This window comes from Terrapene carolina, unplaced genomic scaffold, assembly GCF_002925995.2.
Source record: "Terrapene carolina triunguis isolate 2854851 unplaced genomic scaffold, T_m_triunguis-2.0 Scaffold93, whole genome shotgun sequence".
Taxonomy (NCBI): domain Eukaryota; kingdom Metazoa; phylum Chordata; order Testudines; family Emydidae; genus Terrapene; species Terrapene triunguis.
The window spans coordinates 17,161,936-17,182,661 of record NW_020664444.1 but is presented as its reverse complement, the minus strand read 5'-3'; the positions used below and the strand labels follow the sequence as shown (position 1 = coordinate 17,182,661).

The 20,726-nt window shown below is 44.0% G+C and overlaps 2 protein-coding genes across 10 annotated transcripts in view; one reads left to right on the top strand and one right to left on the bottom strand.

The window, feature by feature from the left end:
• Positions 1 to 5,602: 5,602 nt before the first annotated feature.
• On the bottom strand, positions 5,603 to 15,885 carry GDE1 (glycerophosphodiester phosphodiesterase 1). The gene is made up of 6 exons (XM_024204702.2): positions 15,623 to 15,885; positions 11,205 to 11,380; positions 10,262 to 10,367; positions 9,358 to 9,450; positions 6,632 to 6,843; positions 5,603 to 6,031 (listed from the first exon to the last, which is right to left on the bottom strand). The coding sequence occupies exons 1-6, from the start codon at positions 15,857 to 15,859 to the stop codon at positions 5,884 to 5,886; spliced, it is 972 nt and encodes a 323-aa protein (XP_024060470.1). The 5' UTR covers positions 15,860 to 15,885; the 3' UTR covers positions 5,603 to 5,883.
• A 2,144-nt stretch (positions 15,886 to 18,029) lies between these two features.
• The window catches only part of CCP110 (centriolar coiled-coil protein 110), a 28,205-nt gene continuing 25,508 nt past the window's right edge, over positions 18,030 to 20,726 (top strand). For 8 of the 9 annotated variants that reach the window (XR_003369738.1, XM_026650689.1, XM_026650685.1 and 5 more), the window contains exon 1: positions 18,118 to 18,235. The gene's annotated coding sequence lies outside the window, so the exon portion shown is untranslated. Of the gene's footprint in view, positions 18,041 to 18,117; positions 18,236 to 20,726 lie in introns of those variants that run through there. The other variant, XM_026650682.1, reaches the window with a different exon arrangement.

Below are 20,726 nucleotides of genomic sequence, written 5' to 3'. Positions count from 1 at the left end.
ATACTGCTATATAGAGTGAAATGTAAGTACAAGATTTATATTCCAATTGATTTTATTTTATAATTATGGTTAAAATGAGAAAGTAACCAATTTGTCAGTAATAGTGTGCTGTAACACTTGTATTTTTATGTCTGATTTTGTAAGCAAGTCGTTTTTAAGTGAGGTTAAATTTGGGGGTATGCAAAACAATCAGACTCCTAAAAGGGGTACAATAGTGTGGAAAGGTTGAGAGTCACTGGTCTAGGGCACAGCAGCTCCTACTCACGTCAAGTGGTCTAACTACAACTGTTTATTTGCAAAGCGCATTCAGCCCTCTTCCAACCGTCCAGAAAAGAGTTTTCTAGAACAATTGCAATTCTCACATCTGCCCCACCACAATGGAATAGGGTGGTTTTTATAATTAAAATAAAGCTGAAAGATAAAAATTCTGAGCCAAAGTATGCAGCTAGTTCTGAAGTGAGGAGTAACATGTCTCCTTCCAGAACCAAATAATAGCAGCTTGTGACACAAATGCCAAATTAATTCAAGTATATGATCTTAGTGCCCATTAGGAAAGATGCTTTTTTTCCTCCACCATTAACACTACAAAATTGAGTAGGCTTGCCCCATTTAAGATAACTTCACAGTAGCAGGCCTACGGATGCTTTACTTGATCAAAGTTTAAGAAGCTTTAAGGGAAAGAACTATTTTCATTCCACTGTACGTCTTGCTCATATGGGCACAGGTCCATTTACCAAAAGATGCTCAACTCCACTCTGCCAGGGTACTGCTCTGTTAAGAGACTGTCATACAAATTATCTGCTGTCATCAACTTCTTACCTGAAGTACAGCTTCTGTAAGAAGAATGATCTTGTCCACTACAGTAATGGCATAGATAGGCAGCGTTTCAAAATACTTCTTCAGGAGGAAAGGATCAGACAACCTTAAGTGGAGCAAGCTATATTTGGAAGATCATTGTTTATAATGGCAGAAGAAAAGAAGACTAGTCTTTTTCCACTTACTGCCATTCAGCTCAATGACTTTTAATTAGAAAGTAGTGCAAGGACAGCTACCAGATGAAATAGCTCATATCAACTCACTTTACAATGATCAGATTAGTACAGATTCTTTAGTCTCAGTCTAGGAGTAGTTAGTGAGGAGGCAAGTGTTACAACAGAATCCATTTAGAAGTATCTATGTGTTAGTAACTTGGATAGGGGAAAGGAAGCTTTCTGCTTAACATTAGTTTTCTACAGACCTCTGAATGAAAGACACAAGAGGACAAACTGTCTGTTACTTGAAGAGAGTATTTTATTAAAAATGGATTCAGCGCATACATGTCTATACTGTTACCAGTCATGCTACTCTCCAGGAGATATCTTACCACTTCAGCCTTTGATTCATTGTGCAATGGCTGGTTTGAACAAGGACTGGGCTGAAGACAGGCTGGTAAGGCTGAGAAAGAGTAACTCTTGAAAATAAGCAACCTTTATCAGTTCATACATGTTCCTCAGCAGGGACCTGTGTTTTAAATCTATTCCCCTACCACAGATACAGTACACAATTAGTCACTATTTTCTGCTGCTAGAATGCCCACATATGAGTCTATCCTTCCTTTAATCCAGGGGTTCTCAAACTGGGGGTCGGGACCCCTCAGGGAGTCGCAAGGTCATTATGTGAGGGGGTCACGAGCTGTCAACCTCCACCCCAAACCCCGCTTGCCTCCAGCATTTATAAATGGTGTTAAATATATTAAACAGTGTATTTAACTTATTAGGGGGGGGTCGCACTCAGAGGCTTGCGATGTGAAAGGGGTCGCCAGTAAAAAAGTTTGAGACCCACTGCTTTAATCAACTTGTTAGTTCCTACATTACATGCAGATTTCATTTGAGTCAAGTGATGCTATAGAACTGTTTACACAATTAATTATTGGGCACAAAACACTGACTTTACCTAATTTATTGAGGTAGATTTTAATCCCTGATTGGTCATATGAGATATGCTATAGCCTATGAAGAAAGTGATTTCACCCAACAGTGACATGTAGCATATGAGTATCAGGCATCATTTACATACAAAACAGAGTGAATTGATCAGTTGATCCTCTTAGTTCGCTATTCTAGCTTTGACAGGGAATGCTACTCAATTCCCACCACCAGAGTCTCAAGAAAGTGACTAGCCACTTGTGCAGTGCTGTATCTGAGCTGACAGGGAGGTGGAGCTCTAATGCAAGAGGTTAGCCTGCATGCTAAAGCATGCGATTACCCTTTTTATCTGAAAATACATACTTACACATCTATTGGTTAAAAGTTAGCATGTTCGGCTACATCTCAATGGTCACCAACAACAGCAGGTAAACAACTGGTTTTAAGTCTCTCTACTTTTAAATGACATGGAAGTGACATTTTGTTCTGGAGGTAAGGTATAAAATTGACACTTGGTTAATTTTCACTGTGCTCTCTCTAATTTAAACCAGACCACCCTTATTTTACAGCAGTTCTATCCCCACACATGCTTCCTTGCAGAGCTGTGCCATTCAGGACTTCTCTCCTCTAGCTACAGGTTCCACACAGGGTACAGCTACAACAGTTTGATCATTTAGTGGTATTCATAATAAGAACAATGTTAACGTAGATCTTGATCCATTAGGAAAGGTATCAAACCTACTCTTATGGATGCTACTCATAATACATGATGCATACCTGCCATACTATAAAACTAGCCCTGAACTATCCGACTTGTTTATTACAAGTCTAAACCACTTTGATTTTTACAGAAGTGTGAACCCAGATAAGTAGGAAGAAGCCCATGGAAACAGCAGCAAGGGCTTGGCTGCATGTTATAGGGTCCCTAGGCTGGAACCCAGTGTAGAGGGCAGGCTTGGGTTCCCCTACCAGCCACATGGCATTGGAGCTGTCAGCTGGACAGCTGGTCCAGAAGAACTGCGATTTCTACAGAAGGGGAGGAACTTAGCGACCTGGCTGGAGGGCCAAGCCACAAACTGGAAGCTGCCACTCCGAGAGCGAGAGAGGCTACAGACTGAGAGAAGACGGGTAGAAAGAGCACTAAGGAGGACGCAGCACCTGGCAGAACTAATCCCCAGAATGGCCACGAGCGGTGAAGGAACTCCATCACAAGTGACAAGTGGCCAGGCAAAGGATCGCCCCACTACAAGGCCCTGTGTGGAAGACTGTGCAACAACTGACCCAGATACAAGCGGAGGTTGAGATACTGTAGCGGACTGTAAAGGAATGCATAAGGTGTTCACCCCCATACAAGGAGAGCCATAGCAGAAAAACAGGAAGAGACAATAGAGCCACAGTATGCAGAAGCCTTTTTTACAGAGAGCGCTTGTAACCTCCCAGGCTGAACTCTAGAGTCACTACCCCTGCAGAAGGTGACTGACAAACAGCAGGGACGGATCCAGATCCCGCTGAGGCAAGTGCTGGAGAACCAACAGAGGCAGTGGGAGGCGCATTGGTACCTGCAAGACTATCTGACAGCTAGCTGAACAGCAGCTGTATTTGTTCAAACTCCTGTGGGAAGAAATTAGTAGAGGCTGCAGGGAATAAGATTGGAAGGGAGGTACCAGGGCCAGGAGCCAGCCAAAGCAGTGTTATGCCTACGGATGAAGGTGATACCTAAAAAGAGAGTACCCGTACCTGTACAGGGACAGGAAGCCTTACTCAGAAGGCAGGAAAACAAAGCCCAAAAGAGTCCTACCTGTGTGGACAACAGGAAAAGGAGGGGCATGTTTTGCCTGGCTACAGAAGGGATGCCCATATATGAGCTATGAAGTGAAGGCTAGCCCAGGAGAAGGGGCTGGACAAAAGAAGGTCAATTGGAAGACTACTGCTAACACAAGGCAAAGAGTTTGCTTTGGGTGCTGTGAGGTTGGCCATAAGGAGGCACTACCCTCTTCAGAAAGGATGGGATAGCAAGGGGAAGTCATGGACTCCAGTGACATAGAAAACAAAGGGGGGTGTCCGGGGACCAGAGCATGGTGGAAACTGTCAGGATAGACACAGCGGCAATCACTATGGACCCACACACCCAGTAGGAGGTAGTAAGGAGGTAACAGATGACTGGGGTGGAGAGAGCCCACACCGACATCAGAACCAACACAGAAGCAGAACAAGCTATGGTGGGAACACAAACCCTGAGGGATCCTGTGGAGGCAAGTGAGGGAGCTCTAGGAGAAGCTAGCAGCAGCAGAGCAAGCCCTGTGAATAGCTGAAGAAGATACGGAGTTCCAAAAGGAAAAGTTTCGGGAGGCCATGGAGGACCAGCATAATTTGCGTCTCCTGGTGGCGGAGGCAGAACAAGAGAGGGACGATCTGCAGGCACAGCTCAGGGAAATGCAGGGCAGGAAGCCACTACAGCCCTGTGGGTTGTAGGCTTGAGGAACAGGGTATGTGATGCCATGTCCACCCCACACAGGATTGGAAGGGGTTAAGATGGCCAGGCAGGCCAATTAACTCCCCAGGCTACACCTGTAGGAGGAGCTAAGGCGCAGGTGTTGATTAAACCAGGCCCAGCTGGATAGGAACAGGAGGGGCCTCTATAAAGCCCAGGAGCTGAGAGTAGAAGGGGCTGCAGGGAGGTAGTCTGTAGTATTTCTGTGAGGAGAAAGGTTGTAGGAAGAAGCCCAGGGAAACAGTATCAAGGGATAGGACAGTACAGGCCTTGGCTGCACGTTATAGGGACCCTGGGCTGGAACCCAGTGTAGCGGGCGAGCCTGGGTTCCCCTACCAGCCACCAGGTAGTGACACAGGACGTTGGAGACATCAGACAGACAGCTGGTCTGGAAGGACTGTGATTTCCCTGGAAAGAGAGGAACTTAGTGACCTGGCCGGAGGGCCAAGCCACAAACCAGAAGCTGCTACTCCGAGAGACAGATGCTGCAGGCTGAGAGAAGAAGATGGGTCGAGAGACTGCTGAGGAGGGTGCGGCACATGGTAGAGCTAATCCCCAGGATGACCAGGAGGTGGTGCCAAGAGTGGTGAGAGAACCCTGTCACAGAGCCCTCCTATCCATTTAGCTGTGCAAACAATTTAGCAGCAGCAGCAGCAACAAAAAAGTGTTTCAGCTACTGCTTAGCCTCTGGCTAACAGCAGCTCCATAGCCTCTGTTTATGAAGAATGATTCAGCTACAGTATCATCAGGTGGAAGAACCTTTCTAACCCCCCTCACCCCTTTTTAAAGTCAGGTTTAAGACTGAAGTAAAAGGAGACATTCAAGTTTACCCACCAGCCATCAAGGTTTTAGTGCAGTATTTGCCCAAACCAGAAACTGCTATAGTCTTTCTCCATACTGTAAGAATACAGAATATCCATCCTTTCCAGCCTGGAGCAGTGAAGTATATTTACTCTCTAATATTAACTGACCATATCGTATTCAAAGTTATGGTATGGGAATACACCTACCATCCGCTCTCTACATTGTGGTAGAGGTACACCACACTACTATTTGAGGAGCAGATTGTTTAATGTACAGTTTAAAATTAGGCATTCAAAAGCTGCTGATGACTTAAAATCAAGGGTTAAATCAAGTAAAGAAACCGTTGACTTATAAGCAACCTGTCTGAACTACTAGTTACCAGATCAGTTGATCAAAACTGATACTAGTTACCAGATCAGTTGATCAAAACTGATCTTTTTAGACCATACAGCAATTTCTGATAGCAGACGCACGCAACATTTCTCCCCAGCACTAATGCTGATTGTGGCTCAGCCTAGTAGTGTGACTGAGGGGTTTGCTGTGATTTAAGATCCCATCATACAGTACAAGCAAAAAACCCAACTTATGTATGCAGCCTCATTCTGCATCTTTGGACCCTCTGGTGCTGAACTCAGATCTGCATGAACCAGGATGGCATATTTCAGAGTCCCATACAGTGTAAGTCTAATAGTGAGGATCACAGTCCTCCACCAAGCTGTCTGTGATGTAGCTGGTCTCAAGGATGGTCTCATAGTACATTTTTTCTGTAACTGTGTTCACTGTCCAGCCAACCACTTGAACTCCTCGTGAAGACCACTGCCTCACATACTCTCTGTAAAGAACAAAGATACTGTAAGGAGAAGACCAAGACTACCATGAACACAGGCTAAAACAAAGAGCTTTCCTATACAATATACATTCTCCACAGCAGGGGTAGTCAATTTTTTTTTGTCAAGGTCCAAATTTCTAGGTCCAAGTATAGTCAAGGTCCAGACTCCAGAGAAAATAATACTTATTATCGTTATTTTAAATAAGACTTCTGTGTTTGTTCAAAAGCATCTGGAGGTCTGCATTTGGCCCACGGTCTGCCTATTGACTACCTGCTCTGCATTCCACCTTTCTACAATATCCCTTTACAAACAGGCAACAGCAACAAATTTCCCTCCTTTGTTTTAACTTAAGGTGTAGCACTGGGGGTAAAAATATGAATGGGGAACACAGATATTATAAATATGAAAAAATAAATTGCATATATTATTGAATAAGAGACCTGTTTAAAACAACATACAGTACACTCACTAGAGATTCTGGTGTTCGTGTACATCATACTCTTCTAAATCATGGTCCCACCTTACCTCTTCCTCCCTATTTTATTACATGATTACCTCTGGATACATTAGCTCCTCCTGAAAATTTATGCTTTAACACTTACTGTGAAATGTAATTTTTCTGCATGAGGAAAGCTGAAACCCCACACAGATACCACAAGAAGTTGTGCAGGCTCCAGTCCATAATGATGTCCATCATCATATACCCATAGTGCTTCCAAAAGCAATCAAAACGAGGCTTCCCATCTCCAAAATGACTAAGGCTCCAGGGCCTGTGTGTTAATGCTGTAACAACATTCCGGTCAGATTGCCTCATCTGGAAGACCAAAATGAGAAAGTTGTACTTAGCAGATGATGCCAAAATGCCAGGGCTACACTCTAGATTAGACGGACTTGCAAACAGGAACATTTGAAGATGGAGGAATAAGAGGCACTAGTTTGTGAATTTGCAGTTCTAGCAGAGTTCTTTTCCTCCAAGATGATGATTAACCTGGTTTTGAAACTATTTATTGTAAGAGCTTGTATTGTTTCCCTTGGTAATCCCTCTATTGAATAAGTGACACTTATGTTAAGGCTTGAATCCTGCATTGCTTGTGCACACAAGACTCCCATTTAAGTCAATGGGAGTTATGGGTGTGCAAGGAAGGTAAGGTAGGGTCCTTAGTCTCAAACTCTGGCTTGCTAGAAGTTAATGTACACTTGTCAGTATCAGCAAGTCAACCAACTTCAGTCTCTGTATAAATACAGCTTAGCGTGCTATTTAGGAGGCTAGACAGTTTACTTCATCTAGACCAGTTTGTAAATTCTCTAAAGGTTGTTTGACCCAGTATGTTCTCACTGACTAAGCTGTGCTTAATTTAAATAGACTGAACTGTATTGAAAACCATTTCAGCAAATACCAATTTAACACTAGCAAATACAGAGTTTCAAAGAGCAGTTTCTGAAACCTAGTGTCTTCAACTTTTGTAATGACTAAGACCTACAGATTGCCATATAATTCTAACTGGTCTGTATTGTATCATTTATTTATTTTATTATACACACAGATGAAATGCAAAGCCTTAATAAATAATTTTATCTTAATATCACAAATCATTAATGGAAAGAAGTTTAATATTTCAAAATTGCCAGTGCGTTTATATTAATGCAGTTTCTCCTACACTTAGGCCTGGTCTACACTGGGGGAGGGAGGAAGGGGGGGGAAATTGATCTAAGATATGCAACTTCAGCTATGAGAATAGCGTAGCTGAAGTCAACGTATCTTAGATCGACTTACCTCCCGTCCTCACGGCGCGAGATCGACAGCCGCGGCTCCCCCATCAACTCCGCTTCCACCTCTCGCCCTGGTGGAGTTCCGGAGTCGACGGGGAGCGCGTTCAGGAATCGATTTATCGCGTCTCGTCTAGACACGATAAATCGATCCTCGATAGATCAATTGCTACCCGCCGATCCGGCGGGTAGTGTGGACATACCCTTAGTAAACAGCCTGTTTCAGGTAATAACTTGTGATGTCACCAACAGTTACGGGGCAATCCTGCAACCCTAAACTGAGGCCTCACAAGTAAACAGAGGAAACTGAGTTTCAGCTATTTAACTTGAGGCTCTGCTCTTGATTGCTATTAAGTAGCATAAGCCCAACACTGATTTTTTTTATAAGACCCAAGAGAAGTGTTTTCATGCTATGTAAATAAAATATGAAATGCATGTTTAGAGCTGGACATTCCCTTGCAGGGCTTACATCCCAAACATTGGAGTATCCTGCTAGTGCAGGAGTTAGTATGTGAACAAATCTATCTTCACTAGCCAAGCTTAATGAAGCTTGCAAAATAACAAACAGCATAAATGGAAAATGATGAGTTAGAATTAACTATTTTTAACTCTAATAAGGTATTAATACAAATAGAAAGTTACTAAAATCTTAATAAAAAAAAAAAAAGACACTGACCCTCATACTTCACACAGGTCCCCATCGTTACCAATCTCTTAGCCAGGGACTTATGCATGAGTGCAGGCATGTTTAATTTCAGCTCCACCCCATTCTGTTGCAAAGCAAGCAGTAAAATGAAATGAACAAAACACAAAGCAGTACTAGTATCTTGCTTCAAGTGTGTTGTTAATTTCACTTTACCACTGAGCTTGAAGCAGAAGAATGGATGGAAGGGCAGTAAAACAACAAGGGATTGGGAAGGGGAAGTAGCTGAGAAAACAAGACAAGAGGAGATAGCAAAGGAAGAAGCAAGGAAAGTAGGAAAAGATGAAACAAAAGGGACTCAAAGGAGGAGGACAAAACTAGAGAAACAAATTCAGGAATGCCTATGATTCTGTACGGTGAGAAGGGAAGGGAAATAGACAGCTGAGCAAGGGAACCATGCACATGGAGGAAGGGGTTGACAAATAATGGGAATTAGGAGACCATTTATTTGAATGTATTCTAAACTTCCATAATAATCTGACACAGGTGTAATGTGTTAATAGATACCTTGGCACCTCAGTGTCAATATCACTTAGTGTCAATTTTAAGCTAATGAACCTTTATCAGTGTAATTCTGGGGGGTAGAAGGGGGAGTTATTCAAGATGTATCTAATCAGTATGGAAGGGTCTGACAAGGCTGCAATGGTGAGTGGGGGTATATGAGGATTAAGAGTCGAATACCCCAGTCCTCCTCTCATTTCGACACCTACTTTTACGTGTGTTCTTAATTACTTAAGGATGATCCCCATGTACTCTGGAGTTACACTTCTCCACAAGAGTATACTCATCATATTACAGTGATTGTGACGTGGTGTACATAAAACTAAAAAATCAAAATAAGCCTTTAGGAAGTTTTACCTTATAGACAATCTCTGGTATGAAAGAGCAGACAATGCTACTGTTGTACAAACGAGGATATTCCAGATAGAGGAGTTTTAGGGCATCAACGGCCTGTCAAAGAAAGATAAATACATAGAATGTACATTGTAGTCATAGGTAAAATTTAAAGAGTTCATTAGGATACAGAAAGACCCCACTTTAGTGTGTTTTTTTTTCCTTGGGGGGTTGGAATTAGAAAGGGGAAGGAGGAAAGCAGCATTTAAATTTGTCTACAGCTCAAGGGCTGTAGACGTTGTTTGTTATGCAACATTCATAGATTGCAGCATAAAAGGATGTACAGTATTCATCATACTGTGCATGCCTCATGCAGAATGCTTTCAATAGCCAGGAAGTGCACTAAGAGCTAAGAGATACATAACCCCTGACGAGGTCTATTGCTATAAAACATTTGCAGCATTAACTGTGGTTTGGTTTTGAAAGAAAACATTTTTTCTATATATCACGCCAGAGAAAAGCTATACAGTTTATGAACAAGCAAACCATTACCTACCAAAAGTACCCCATGTCATGGTGCTAACAACTACAGACAAGCAGGATAGCCCATCATGATTTCTCTTCTTCCACACAAATAGGTGGCAGGGAGGACCCAGTTATTCATTCACTTAGATTCAGTGCATGCTTGTGACATTACCAGAGCCCAACATGTCAGTGAGTCACGTTCTAATTATGGTTGTCAGCGTCTTTGTGCAATGGAATGGAAAGAATGAAGCATGAAAAAGTTGTCTGTTTTATAAAACCAAACTTTACTTTCTGCAAAAACAGGCCCAAGACCTCTCTCACTGAAGTTAAAGGGAGTAGTGCTAGAGACTTCAATGGGGGCAATCCAATGAAATGGTGAGAGAAGCACTCTTAGCAAGAATACCTGATTTGCATGGCCTTTGACATCGAAGTAGATTATGAGGTTATAATGCATACATTCCATAACGGCTTCTTTCAAAGTTGGTACTTTTTCACCCCGGAAATCTCTCCTACAGAAAGGTATAAAGAGTTCAGTGGAATGCATCCAATCCAGGAGAACGCCAAGAACAAAGAGGAAGGAAGGATTCCATTTGAACTGTGCCAAGGTGTAGAGTATATTAAATTAAAAACACCAAATGTATAACCTAATGGAGCTCCCTCTTAAAAAAAATAAATAGATCATTCACAGTAACATTTTAGGAGACTTATTCTTGTAAATATTCCAGCAAGTGTATATATTTATTTGCCTACATATTGTGAGAATGGAGATAATTAACGCCCGATGTCAAGATCAAAGGTCTTATCTGAGACCTTCTTAGAACTCCAAGTAATTCCTTTCCGACAGTATAACCCTTATGTTTTAGATAAAATGAGTCATCCCACCATTCATACAAAGATACGCATGATGATTTAAATAAACTAATCTAATTAAGAGATGTGTCAATAAAATTCACTTTAGAAATAGCTACCCCAGCAAGCTTTGAAAAGTAGCAATAATCCCAACATATGAAGTGTTTTTCAGACCAAACCCTGTCCTAAAAAGCGTTTGGTCAAGATTAAGTTGAGGTTAACGCTGCTTATGCATTAGATGTTGGAGAATCTCATCCTTAAAATCAAAATCACTCAGTTCTGCTTCGTGGTTCCCACTCCAAGAAGAGGTAAGGAGACAGATTCTGATCTGCCTCCAACATAGAACAAGGGGCACCACATGCATGTCGGAAAGTTTTAAGCGGTTTTTAAGTCACGGATGGGTCAAAATCAATTTTATTTATGACGGATGTTTTGGTACTGTAGAAACATTTTCAAAAATGAGTAGAAGTATTAGTAGACTGTTGCTGATCATTTACCATAGTCTATGTTTTGCAGATGGATTAAGCTTCCTAATTTCTTCAAACGTAAAATCACGTAAACTCCCAGACCCATCAGTTGTCCTTTCTACTGTATCATCATGCATTAGAATGGGAATGCCATCTGCAGTGAATTCAAGGTCCAGCTCCACGCCTGTGGCTCCATTCTCAGCGGCCTTTAAAACAAAAAAGAAAGACAAAAGCTTTTTAAATATAAAGATGGGTGCTACAATGCTTACTTTGTATTCTAATACAGTTGCCAGGCTACTAATATTCTCTAAGATTTGTCAGCCCACAGAACTCAGTGGGCTTTAGCTAAATTCTTATGAGTCCTGTATTTATAGATCTAATACGAAGATTGTCCTATACTCCAAATGGTAAATTGCTGAGCAAAAGTACATGTGAAGGGAAGGAACTCAACTCTATCTCTACCCCACAGCCAGCGGGTGATGTCCTGGTTACCCATGGCCTAGCCACAGTAAATAGATTTATCCTATCTAATTTATCAGGATAAATTAGTCAGGGCAATGGATCTTAATTGGGAAGCAGTCCAGACTTGTGGGAATTTGGCTGAGTTAAGGTGGAAACCAGTTATCTTGGGCCAAGTAACCAAGACATGTAATGGAAGAGACTTTGGCAGCTTACTTTTCCACCATGCATGACATGGGGCAATTGTTATTAACAGCACAGGAAAAGGATCCCTCACTGTGGCTTTTTTTCTCCCCTGAAAGAAAATGCCTAGTCCATCAAATACCAGGTATTTTAAATATAGACTTCATACAATATTTCTTTCTCTGGTGATCTAGACTGAATTAATCCCTTTATCCAATACAGTATTTGAGATCTTAGACATTTCTATTGTAAAATTAAAGTGGAAGAAACTCCCATTCTCCCTCTTTGGGAGGAAAAAAACAACTTTGTGAACAAGCTTTATAGCAGCTGGTAATTTTTACTTGAATTTGAAATAAATTACATAATTTCAGTTTCAAGATAGTGGTGGCAAGGGCATTCTGATTTACATGAAAACAAAGACAAAAGTAACATTCCCTGGTTCCCACTTGATTTTATGAAAACAAGAGAATAAAAGTGAGAGTCTAACACAGTAGTCCAAAACAGAAGAAGGAATGGAGACTTCAGATAATCATATCTGCAAAAAAATTATTTTAATTTGAGACAAGATCAAAACTAGAAAACCGGGACACTGTTTTCAAGATGGACTACTAGATTACAAGTTTTAGCCGCCTGCGGGTAAGTGATCGGAATTTGTACCCTTCTCCACCATACTGGGAGATAGTGGGATCAGTTTCTATTGTACACTTGCAAGTTCATAAAATCAGAGAGCTACCTTGATCTTAATGTTAACTGTACACATACAACTTTTATACAACAGCCACCAAGGAGACGAGGCAAGATTATGATTAAGCAGGAAGATGGTCCACACGATGAAAAGTTTGAATACCCTTGATCTAGAATGATCCTGTTTTATCTCTTTGTTTTATAGTACTTGCCCAATCTTAGGACAGCCCTTAAAGCGTTAGAGAACGACTAGCCCAAGACACCCTAAGACTGAATTTTACAATACAGAGGATGGAATGCATGCATAGTTGTCGCTCGACTAGTCCATCTTCCCTTCTTTTGCTCATCCCTTCTCTTCCCCATTCCCAGAAAGATATGCCTTTTGTACACATCTCCAGTTTTCAGCACTTAAATGTTGCTGGGCTTATATTTACAGGACATGGTAGCTCAGTCACAGAGATGTTTTGAGATATTTAGCAAGAAGAGTTTGACTACTGACATTTCCAGAATTTCCTTCCCTTTATCTCCCTGGGGAGAAGTGTAGCCTGAGTAGCTGAACAACACTGACGTTAGAATAGTAAATAGCATCTACCTTGTAATTTCCAAATTCATTCTGTCGTGTACCAAGTTGCTCCGGATTGTCTTGGGCAACAGATGGTTACTATATTTACACTTAATGATTCACAAGTATGTGTATAATAACTCCCCTGTTGTCTCTGTTTCGTTTTAGCTGCTCTACTTAATCCCTATGGTTTGTGGATTAGTTTGCACTAATCACTCCCATCTGTAAAGCTTGTAGTCTTTTATTTGTTTATCACACCTTTAACTGCAATTTTTCGCTTGATTCCAGGCAACAATTTGTTTATGGTTTTTAAAAATGGATAACAGTAAGTGCTGAAATGTTGGTTGTTGTGGAATTTAACTGCTATGATTTGATTTCTGGTGATGTGTATTCCCTGCAGATATTCCTATAAATAAAATTTGCTATTAAAATTTTAAAACAAAAATATAGTCAGTCAGACAGTGTAAGGCCAGAAGGAACCACTAGATCATCTAGTCTGACCACCTGTATATCACAGGCCACCAGCAGCACCCACGCATGAAATCCAGCAATGGAAATGAGACCAAGTAAATGAGACCCACAGGAGATTAAACTATTCTGTGCCACAGGCTGAGGATAGGAGGGACTGAGGTGCATCAGTGCTTGAGGCCACTGCAGTGGCACAGAAATGATTAAATGAAGTATACCCAGATAATCTCAGCAAGTGACCCACATGTTGCAGAGGAAAGCAAAAACACTGCAAGGTCACTGCAGATTTGACCTGGTGGAAAATTCCTTTCTAATCCCACATATGCCCATCAATTAGACCTGGGGCATCTGAGCAAGAACCAGCCAGCTATGCAGCTGAAAGAGACAGAATACTCAGTGCCAGGTCAGAGCCCTGGCCCATCCTGCCCAGTGTCCATCCCTGATGCTTCAGAAGGAGGAGATAAATCTCCCAGAATACACTGGGAGGGAAAAATCCCATCCTCACCCCTGGGGGGTTGCTGGCTGAAACCCCAAAGCATGAGTTTTAGGAACATCAGATGTGCCCACCACCACCACTTTCCTCCCTTTCATAATTTGATAAGTGAAGGTATTCTATACCAAACAGGTTAATAAATTTTATAAAATTACCATTAAAATTGTTGGCATCTCTTTGTTAGAATGTTTTGTCACATCCAAATCAAAATAAAAGTTGAATTATTCTGTTGGCTACTATGCCAAACTGATTTAAAAGCAAAAAGAGTAATACAAAGTATTTACCACATACCTATTTCTGCTGCTCATAGCTTTCTCAAAGAACAGCAAAGTGAAAACAGACCACTCTTTCAGTTTCTATTATTCAGACCTCTGAGGGAGGCAGTGAAACTGACAGGAATTTGGTCCAGTTTAATTTGCTGCTGCTTTGAAAGCAGAGGATGGAAGTAGAGCTATTTATTCCAAATACGACCCAAAATTGGAGTTGTGGGAGTAGCAGAAAGCCTGCCCCGGTACCATCCTGGCAGCAGCTGGGATAGCCCTGCATCTGTTAATGTCATATTGTCCATAATTGTCTGTCCCTCCCCACCAGTGACTATTTCAAGTTGGGAGGCACCTCCAGCTGAGAGGACCCCTAGAACAGTGATTCCCAAAGGGTGGGTCATCACCAAGTGAGTTGCGGAAAAGTTCCAGATGGGTCACAGAGACCTAGGCAAACATACATTTCTCCCAGCCCAGTACGAAGGTGAGGGAAGAGATTGGCGAATAAGCCCATTATGCACTCACCCCATAATGGGGGCTCCTGTCATGCAACACTGGGCCCAGCTCCCCACTCTGGGCATTGCAACCTGGTACATGGAGTGGCAGTGCCACTCCTGTTTGGCTGACTGCCCTGCCAAATACGAGGGGCACTAGGCCACAATGCCACTCACTCAAATTTGGTCCACTGCTCCTCCTGAATGGCGCTGTGACCCTATGTGCCAGGTCACCAAGCCGGGGAGCAGGGCCCAGTCCCATGGGACAGGAATTGCCACCACTTCACTCTCCAACCCCCTCCTCTCCCAGGGCCTCCCCCCAACCAGGCTGGGATTAGGGTTGCAGTGCCAGGGTAGAGGGTGCATGTACGTATGGGTGGGTGGCAAAATGCAGCTGGGGGGTGGCGTTAGTAAAGAGTTTGGGAACCATGGCCCTGGCAGGTAGGTACGGCTCTTGGAGGAAAGGGGGGGGGGGCAGGAAAGCCAAGGATAGAGGAAAAGTAGATGGTCCAGGGGGTGAAGAACAGTAACCCTTAGCACCCAAAAGGACGGGGCTCCGGTGGGTCCCAGAGATTAAGGCAGAGGCATCGGGGTCAGTTGGGTGTGCCTGGTGACTCCTGGAAGGGGTGGGCTCTCCCAAAGGTCGGGGTCCCCACGGAGCAATACCTCTGGGGGTGGGGATCACTCCTGGGGGCAGGCAGAGGGTGGGGTGCACCAGGCTCAGTAAGGAGGAGGTGGGGGTGTACTAGCAGGGGGAGGGGCTCGAGGGGGGGCATCCCGGAGGTCCCTGGGGGAGGGCAGCCCCGGAAGGGGACTTGGGAGGGGGGGGTTCCCCGGTGGCTGACCTGTCTGATGGCCGCCAGCGTGTTCTCGGGCGCGTCGTGCCCGCCGCCGCGGTGGGCGATGCGGGCGGCGGAGCCGCGGGGCTGCACAATGTGCTGGGCCCGCTGCAGGGAGACCGGCTCCAGGCTGAAGAGCCGCAGCGCCAGGTAGAGGCCGCCCGTGAGCAGGCAGGAGAACATCGGGCTGCGGCTCAGCACCAGCAGCGCCCCCAGCAGCGTCGTGAAGGCGCCCAGCAGCATTGCGGCGGGGGGGGGTAACGGGGGAACCCCCCCACTAGCTGCCGTGCCGGGCCAGGGCCTTTACACCGTGATCACACAATGACCCTCACTGACACCCACCAGCCAATCATCATCCGGCAGTCGATTTCCAACCTCCAACGGATCTCTGCCATCAGCCAGTCAACAGCAGCCACTGGCAATCGCCAGCCAATCACCATCCAGCGCTCGCTATGCCTATATCCGTCAGCCAATCCTCAAGCACAGTCTGACGGAATCTGAGGGAGCGACCTTTCACTGCCTGGTGGCTGTTTGTCTGGTCGCGCCAGCGCTGGCAGAGCGTGAGTCTGCTCAGACTCTCCTGGAAGTGTCTAGAGCGGGATGATCAAAGGTGCATCTTGCAGCCAACTCTTGATGTTCAATAAACAATAAGTCAAGCATGCAAAAAGAAAATACCAGAACAGCTTAAAATCGTGATTAAAAAATGCACTTTGGGTTCTTTTTGTCTTCTGTTTCCTGCATCTGTAGGGGGGGCACCCTGTTCATGTTTCCAAGCTTTCCTCTGCAATTGTGAGGGCTAGAAACTTACTTTTTATACTCAAAAACTGAGATTATCATACAATCATTTGACTCCCGCAGGTGTGGCTTTAAGAGAAACAACAAACTTGAGAGGTGGAATAATTCCTATTTGAAAATCTCCCCTTTGTTGCTATAGAGCATGGAGAGAGTCATGATAAAATTCCATTTAATTAGCCAGCTATGTATGTCTGGCTGTTATTCTCAGGGTTTGGCCATCAATTTAGTTTATTCTAGGCTAAATATATTGTGGCTGGTACTACTTGGACTTGTAACTTTGGCAATGCCAGTGCCTATAATAATTCTGCATTTGGTAACCAGGGTGATGGAAGTGTTTTGCAGTGATGCTGCAGACAATGGTACAGTTTTTTCTCGGGTTATAACTGATTTTGTCATGAGTTTTCATCTTCTCCTGCATCAACAAATGTTGGGAATAGCTCAGGAATTAGTTCAAGTAATGCCTGGCTCACTGAAGCCACAACGTAATCAGCCTAGAGTTGGTCATAATGCTGGCTGTATCCTGAGAAAACCAGCCAGGCACATATAGGACTGAAATAATGTATAATGATTAATTAAGTGGCTCAGAAAAGTATTTAAAGATCTTTTTATAAGTTCTGTGTTATTTAAAGATTTAAAAAAGCAGCCCCGGAGGATTTAAAGTGGTAATTGATGTAAGGATCTTGCTACTAATGATAACTATTAGCCTCTATGCTTCCCCCCCCCAAAAAAACTAAATGTTTCTACAAACCTAAACAGACTTAGCCTGAGCTAGAGCAGCAGCTGTGTCTTTTTCAAACCCACCTGCCCTGCCTCATGCCAGCTTGCTAAACACTTTAGCAGCTGGTTGTACCCAGGGCTGCAGAAGAGACAGAAGTGATGCCATTTTAGAGAAAGTCTGAGGGCTTGATGACTTGTGTGAAAGCATAAAGCTGGAGTGTGAGTGATGCCTCTGTCTGAAGGCTGCATTGACATGTTATCACCCTGTCTATCAAAATATCATCACCTCTCAAATGCAGTGTGGTGACACCCCACTAGAACGTTACTGTGATGCTGTGAAAGATGGCGATGATTTCAGGGCCCTTGAAGTGTTATTAGGACCTGTGCACAGATTCCACTGACAATGAGCCCAGGGGTGCTGGAACAATTTGTATAGTGGGGGTGCTGAGAACCATTGACCCAAACTGCAAACCCTGTATATGATGGAACTTCAAGCCAGGTGGTGCGGTGGCATGCCCCACACTCCTAGTTCCAGCAACAATGAATCAGGGTAATTCTAGGAATAACAGCAAGGGAAGCAAAAACAACAAGGAGTCTGGTGGCACCTTAAAGACTAACAGATTTATTTGGGCATAAGCTTTCGTGGGTAAAAACCTCACTCCATACACCTGACATAAAATAGAAGTCACCTTCACATTTAAGTGGGAAGCGCAGTACAGCCTCCACCCCACCCCAAACTACAGATCCTTGCAGGCAATACTCCATATTGAGGTAAGCAGCCTAGGGCCCAACAAAACTACCATTCCCAGCATGCAACCCTCGGTGTCAAATTGCGCGAGGAAGTGGGCGCGGAGAAGCATTGCATGCTGGGATTTGTAGTATCCGTCTCGGGTCACTCAGCTGAACAGCTCGGTTAGTCACCTCCACCCGGAAGCTCTGGCAGGGTGGTGGGAAGGCTGGGGAGAGGGGCGGAGTGCGGCGAGGTTTGCGGTTGCCAGGAGCCCGCTGCTCTCTGGCGGGGAGCGCCGCGGCGCGCTCTGTGCAGGGAACCTGGGTGCGCTGGGCCCGCCAGCAACGTATCCACGCTCCTTGGGGGCCTCGTAGCAGGTACCAGGCTGTGGGCGGAGCCTGTCCTGACGGGGGGTCGGGGACACCTTTCCGAGGTGTGTGCCGGGGCCCTGCGGCTGAGGGGTGCGACTGATTCCGGGCCTCCTCAGTCCTCCCCCAACCTGAACCTGAGGGGCCGCCACCTCCGTAAGGGGGACCTGCCAGAACGGGGGAGGGGCAGCCCGAGTTGGGGGGGGGGGTTTGGCGCGGGGGATCGTCACCCCTGGTTTAAAATGCTTTAGCGTTATGGGGTGGGGGCGGGGGCTCTGCCCCCAGGGGTCATGGCCTGACAGCTCCGCTTGTAGCGCCGGCGCGTGTGGGGCGCTGCTGTCTCCGCACCCCGAGGAGGAGGCGAAAACTGACGCGGTTCGCTCCCCACCTCAGCCGCTGAATGCTGCCCCCTTGTGTGACTTGGTGTCAGGGCTGGTTATGTGCTCGGCGCTGTATAAGATGAAGAGTCCCAGGGAGCTTGCTTTCTAAAAGGCAGCTGTAGCTGAGACCAGGTTCAGTGGGAAAGTTTTAGTTGAGGAGGGGGTGAGTGTTGTTCTGTTGGGGGTGGGTGGAGAAGGCATTTGACTAGGGTGACCAGATGTCCTGATTTTATAGGGACAGTCCCAATATTTGGGACTTTTTCGTATATAGGCTTCTATTACCCCCCCCCCCCCACACACACACACACTCCCCCTGTCCCGATTTTTCACACTTGCTGTCTGGTCGCCCTACATTTGACTCATGTGGGTTAGTGCTGGTGGACTTCACAGAAAGAGCAATTCTTTTAGGAGGCGTTTGGATGAAGAGGGGATAGGGGCTGTGAGGAAATTAGGAGGCAGTTTGAAATTTAAGGGAGGGGCATCTTGGAAGAAGGCAGGAAGGAGAGGGAGAAAAACACTAAGGCATGCTAGTCCTGCCTCTCCTTTTGAGTTTCTGCTTGGCTGTGAATTTTTAATCTGGATGGGGGCTGCCACCATATCAGCATTGTTGGTGCTGGTTTTGAATGGAACCAGTTTTATAATTTGTGGGGAATTTCCAGTTTCCATTCAATTTGGAAGAGAGCCTGAAATTTAACATAGGGCATTGGGGTTCTGCCATAATGAGACCTGATCAGGTAGAAAGGAGATGAGGTGATAGACAGCTGGCCCCAAATAACTTCCTGACCCCAACAATCCTGAAAACAAATAATACGCAAGACCAGTTACCAGCTGAGAATTTTTTTTTCTTGGCAAGTAGAATGGTTGCTTTTGTATTATCCATAACAGATTCAGTGACTCAAATCTTAATTTCTTCTTTGCACACTTAATAATTTGAGGGCTTTGGTTGAAAAGCCCACATACTTCAGACTGGGTTTTTTTATATCAGTGCTTCAATCACTTAGTACAGAAGTGCAGTGAATTTTATATTGTGGAAGAAAGGGAGTTCTGTAAAGATAGGGAACAAGCAATTTTGGTAGTTGTAGCAGAATTTTCTTCTTTTCCTTGGTTCTGAGCTCATGGACGCAAGCAGAGCAGGTTAATAACTTATCAACCCAAGAATGTATTTTCCCCTTATATATGTAGTTGTAGGTGGTTTGCATCATAAATAACTCACAGTAATATGACATACTACTTCTGCCCACAGCTTCCAGACTTCCCTCTTTGCAGTCTCAGAATTGCACAAATTGTTGTATAGAAGATCTAACAAAACACTTTATGATTTGTACCCTGCCCTCTGTAGTAAAGCTGTAATCCCAGCAGTGATTCTAATAGCATTACCATTAGGAAACGGAAGTAACGTGTACATGTTGGTTATAATTCCATTTTAGGATTCTAGTAATCTGTGGGGATTTTGTAATAACCATATTTTATATTTGTGAGAACATAAATCATACAAATGTAATCATGAAGTGGGAGGGGATTCTAAGGAGGATTTTGTGCATTGGTGGAGAGATGGGGTAAAGAGATAAGAATGGGGGCAATATGTCTTTGATTTATTTGTTTAACCATGTGCTTTGTTAAATAAGGTACATAGATTTAAAACTTGCAAAAACCTGTCATGGGATTCAGGTGATGTACAAATCCTTCAGGCTCTAATTTTCATGGCTTTATGATGTCCTCAGGGTTCACCAATGGAATAACTGTACCGGTTCAGTATGTACATGTCAAGACACATACCGTAATTAATTATTTTCCTTTCGGTTCTCACTAATGCTTCTCAATCACTTGTATTGGAAATGGTTGTTTCAGGTGTTGATTAATTACAGCACCTGCAAACATATGTGTTTGCCTTCTATTGTTAACTTAAGTGGTTTATTTGTAACAGTGCGTTCCGTATTGCAAATCTCTATTATGGTGCATCATAATCGAAGGGAACCATCTATTCTTGTGATTACATCATGAACATTTATATTGAACTGTCTATTTCTTTCCTCACCCAAAAAAGCATTCAAGGGAGGATGAACTTTTTGTAAAACAATACAACTGTATTAATCTTAGACGCATTGAGGGCACAAACAATA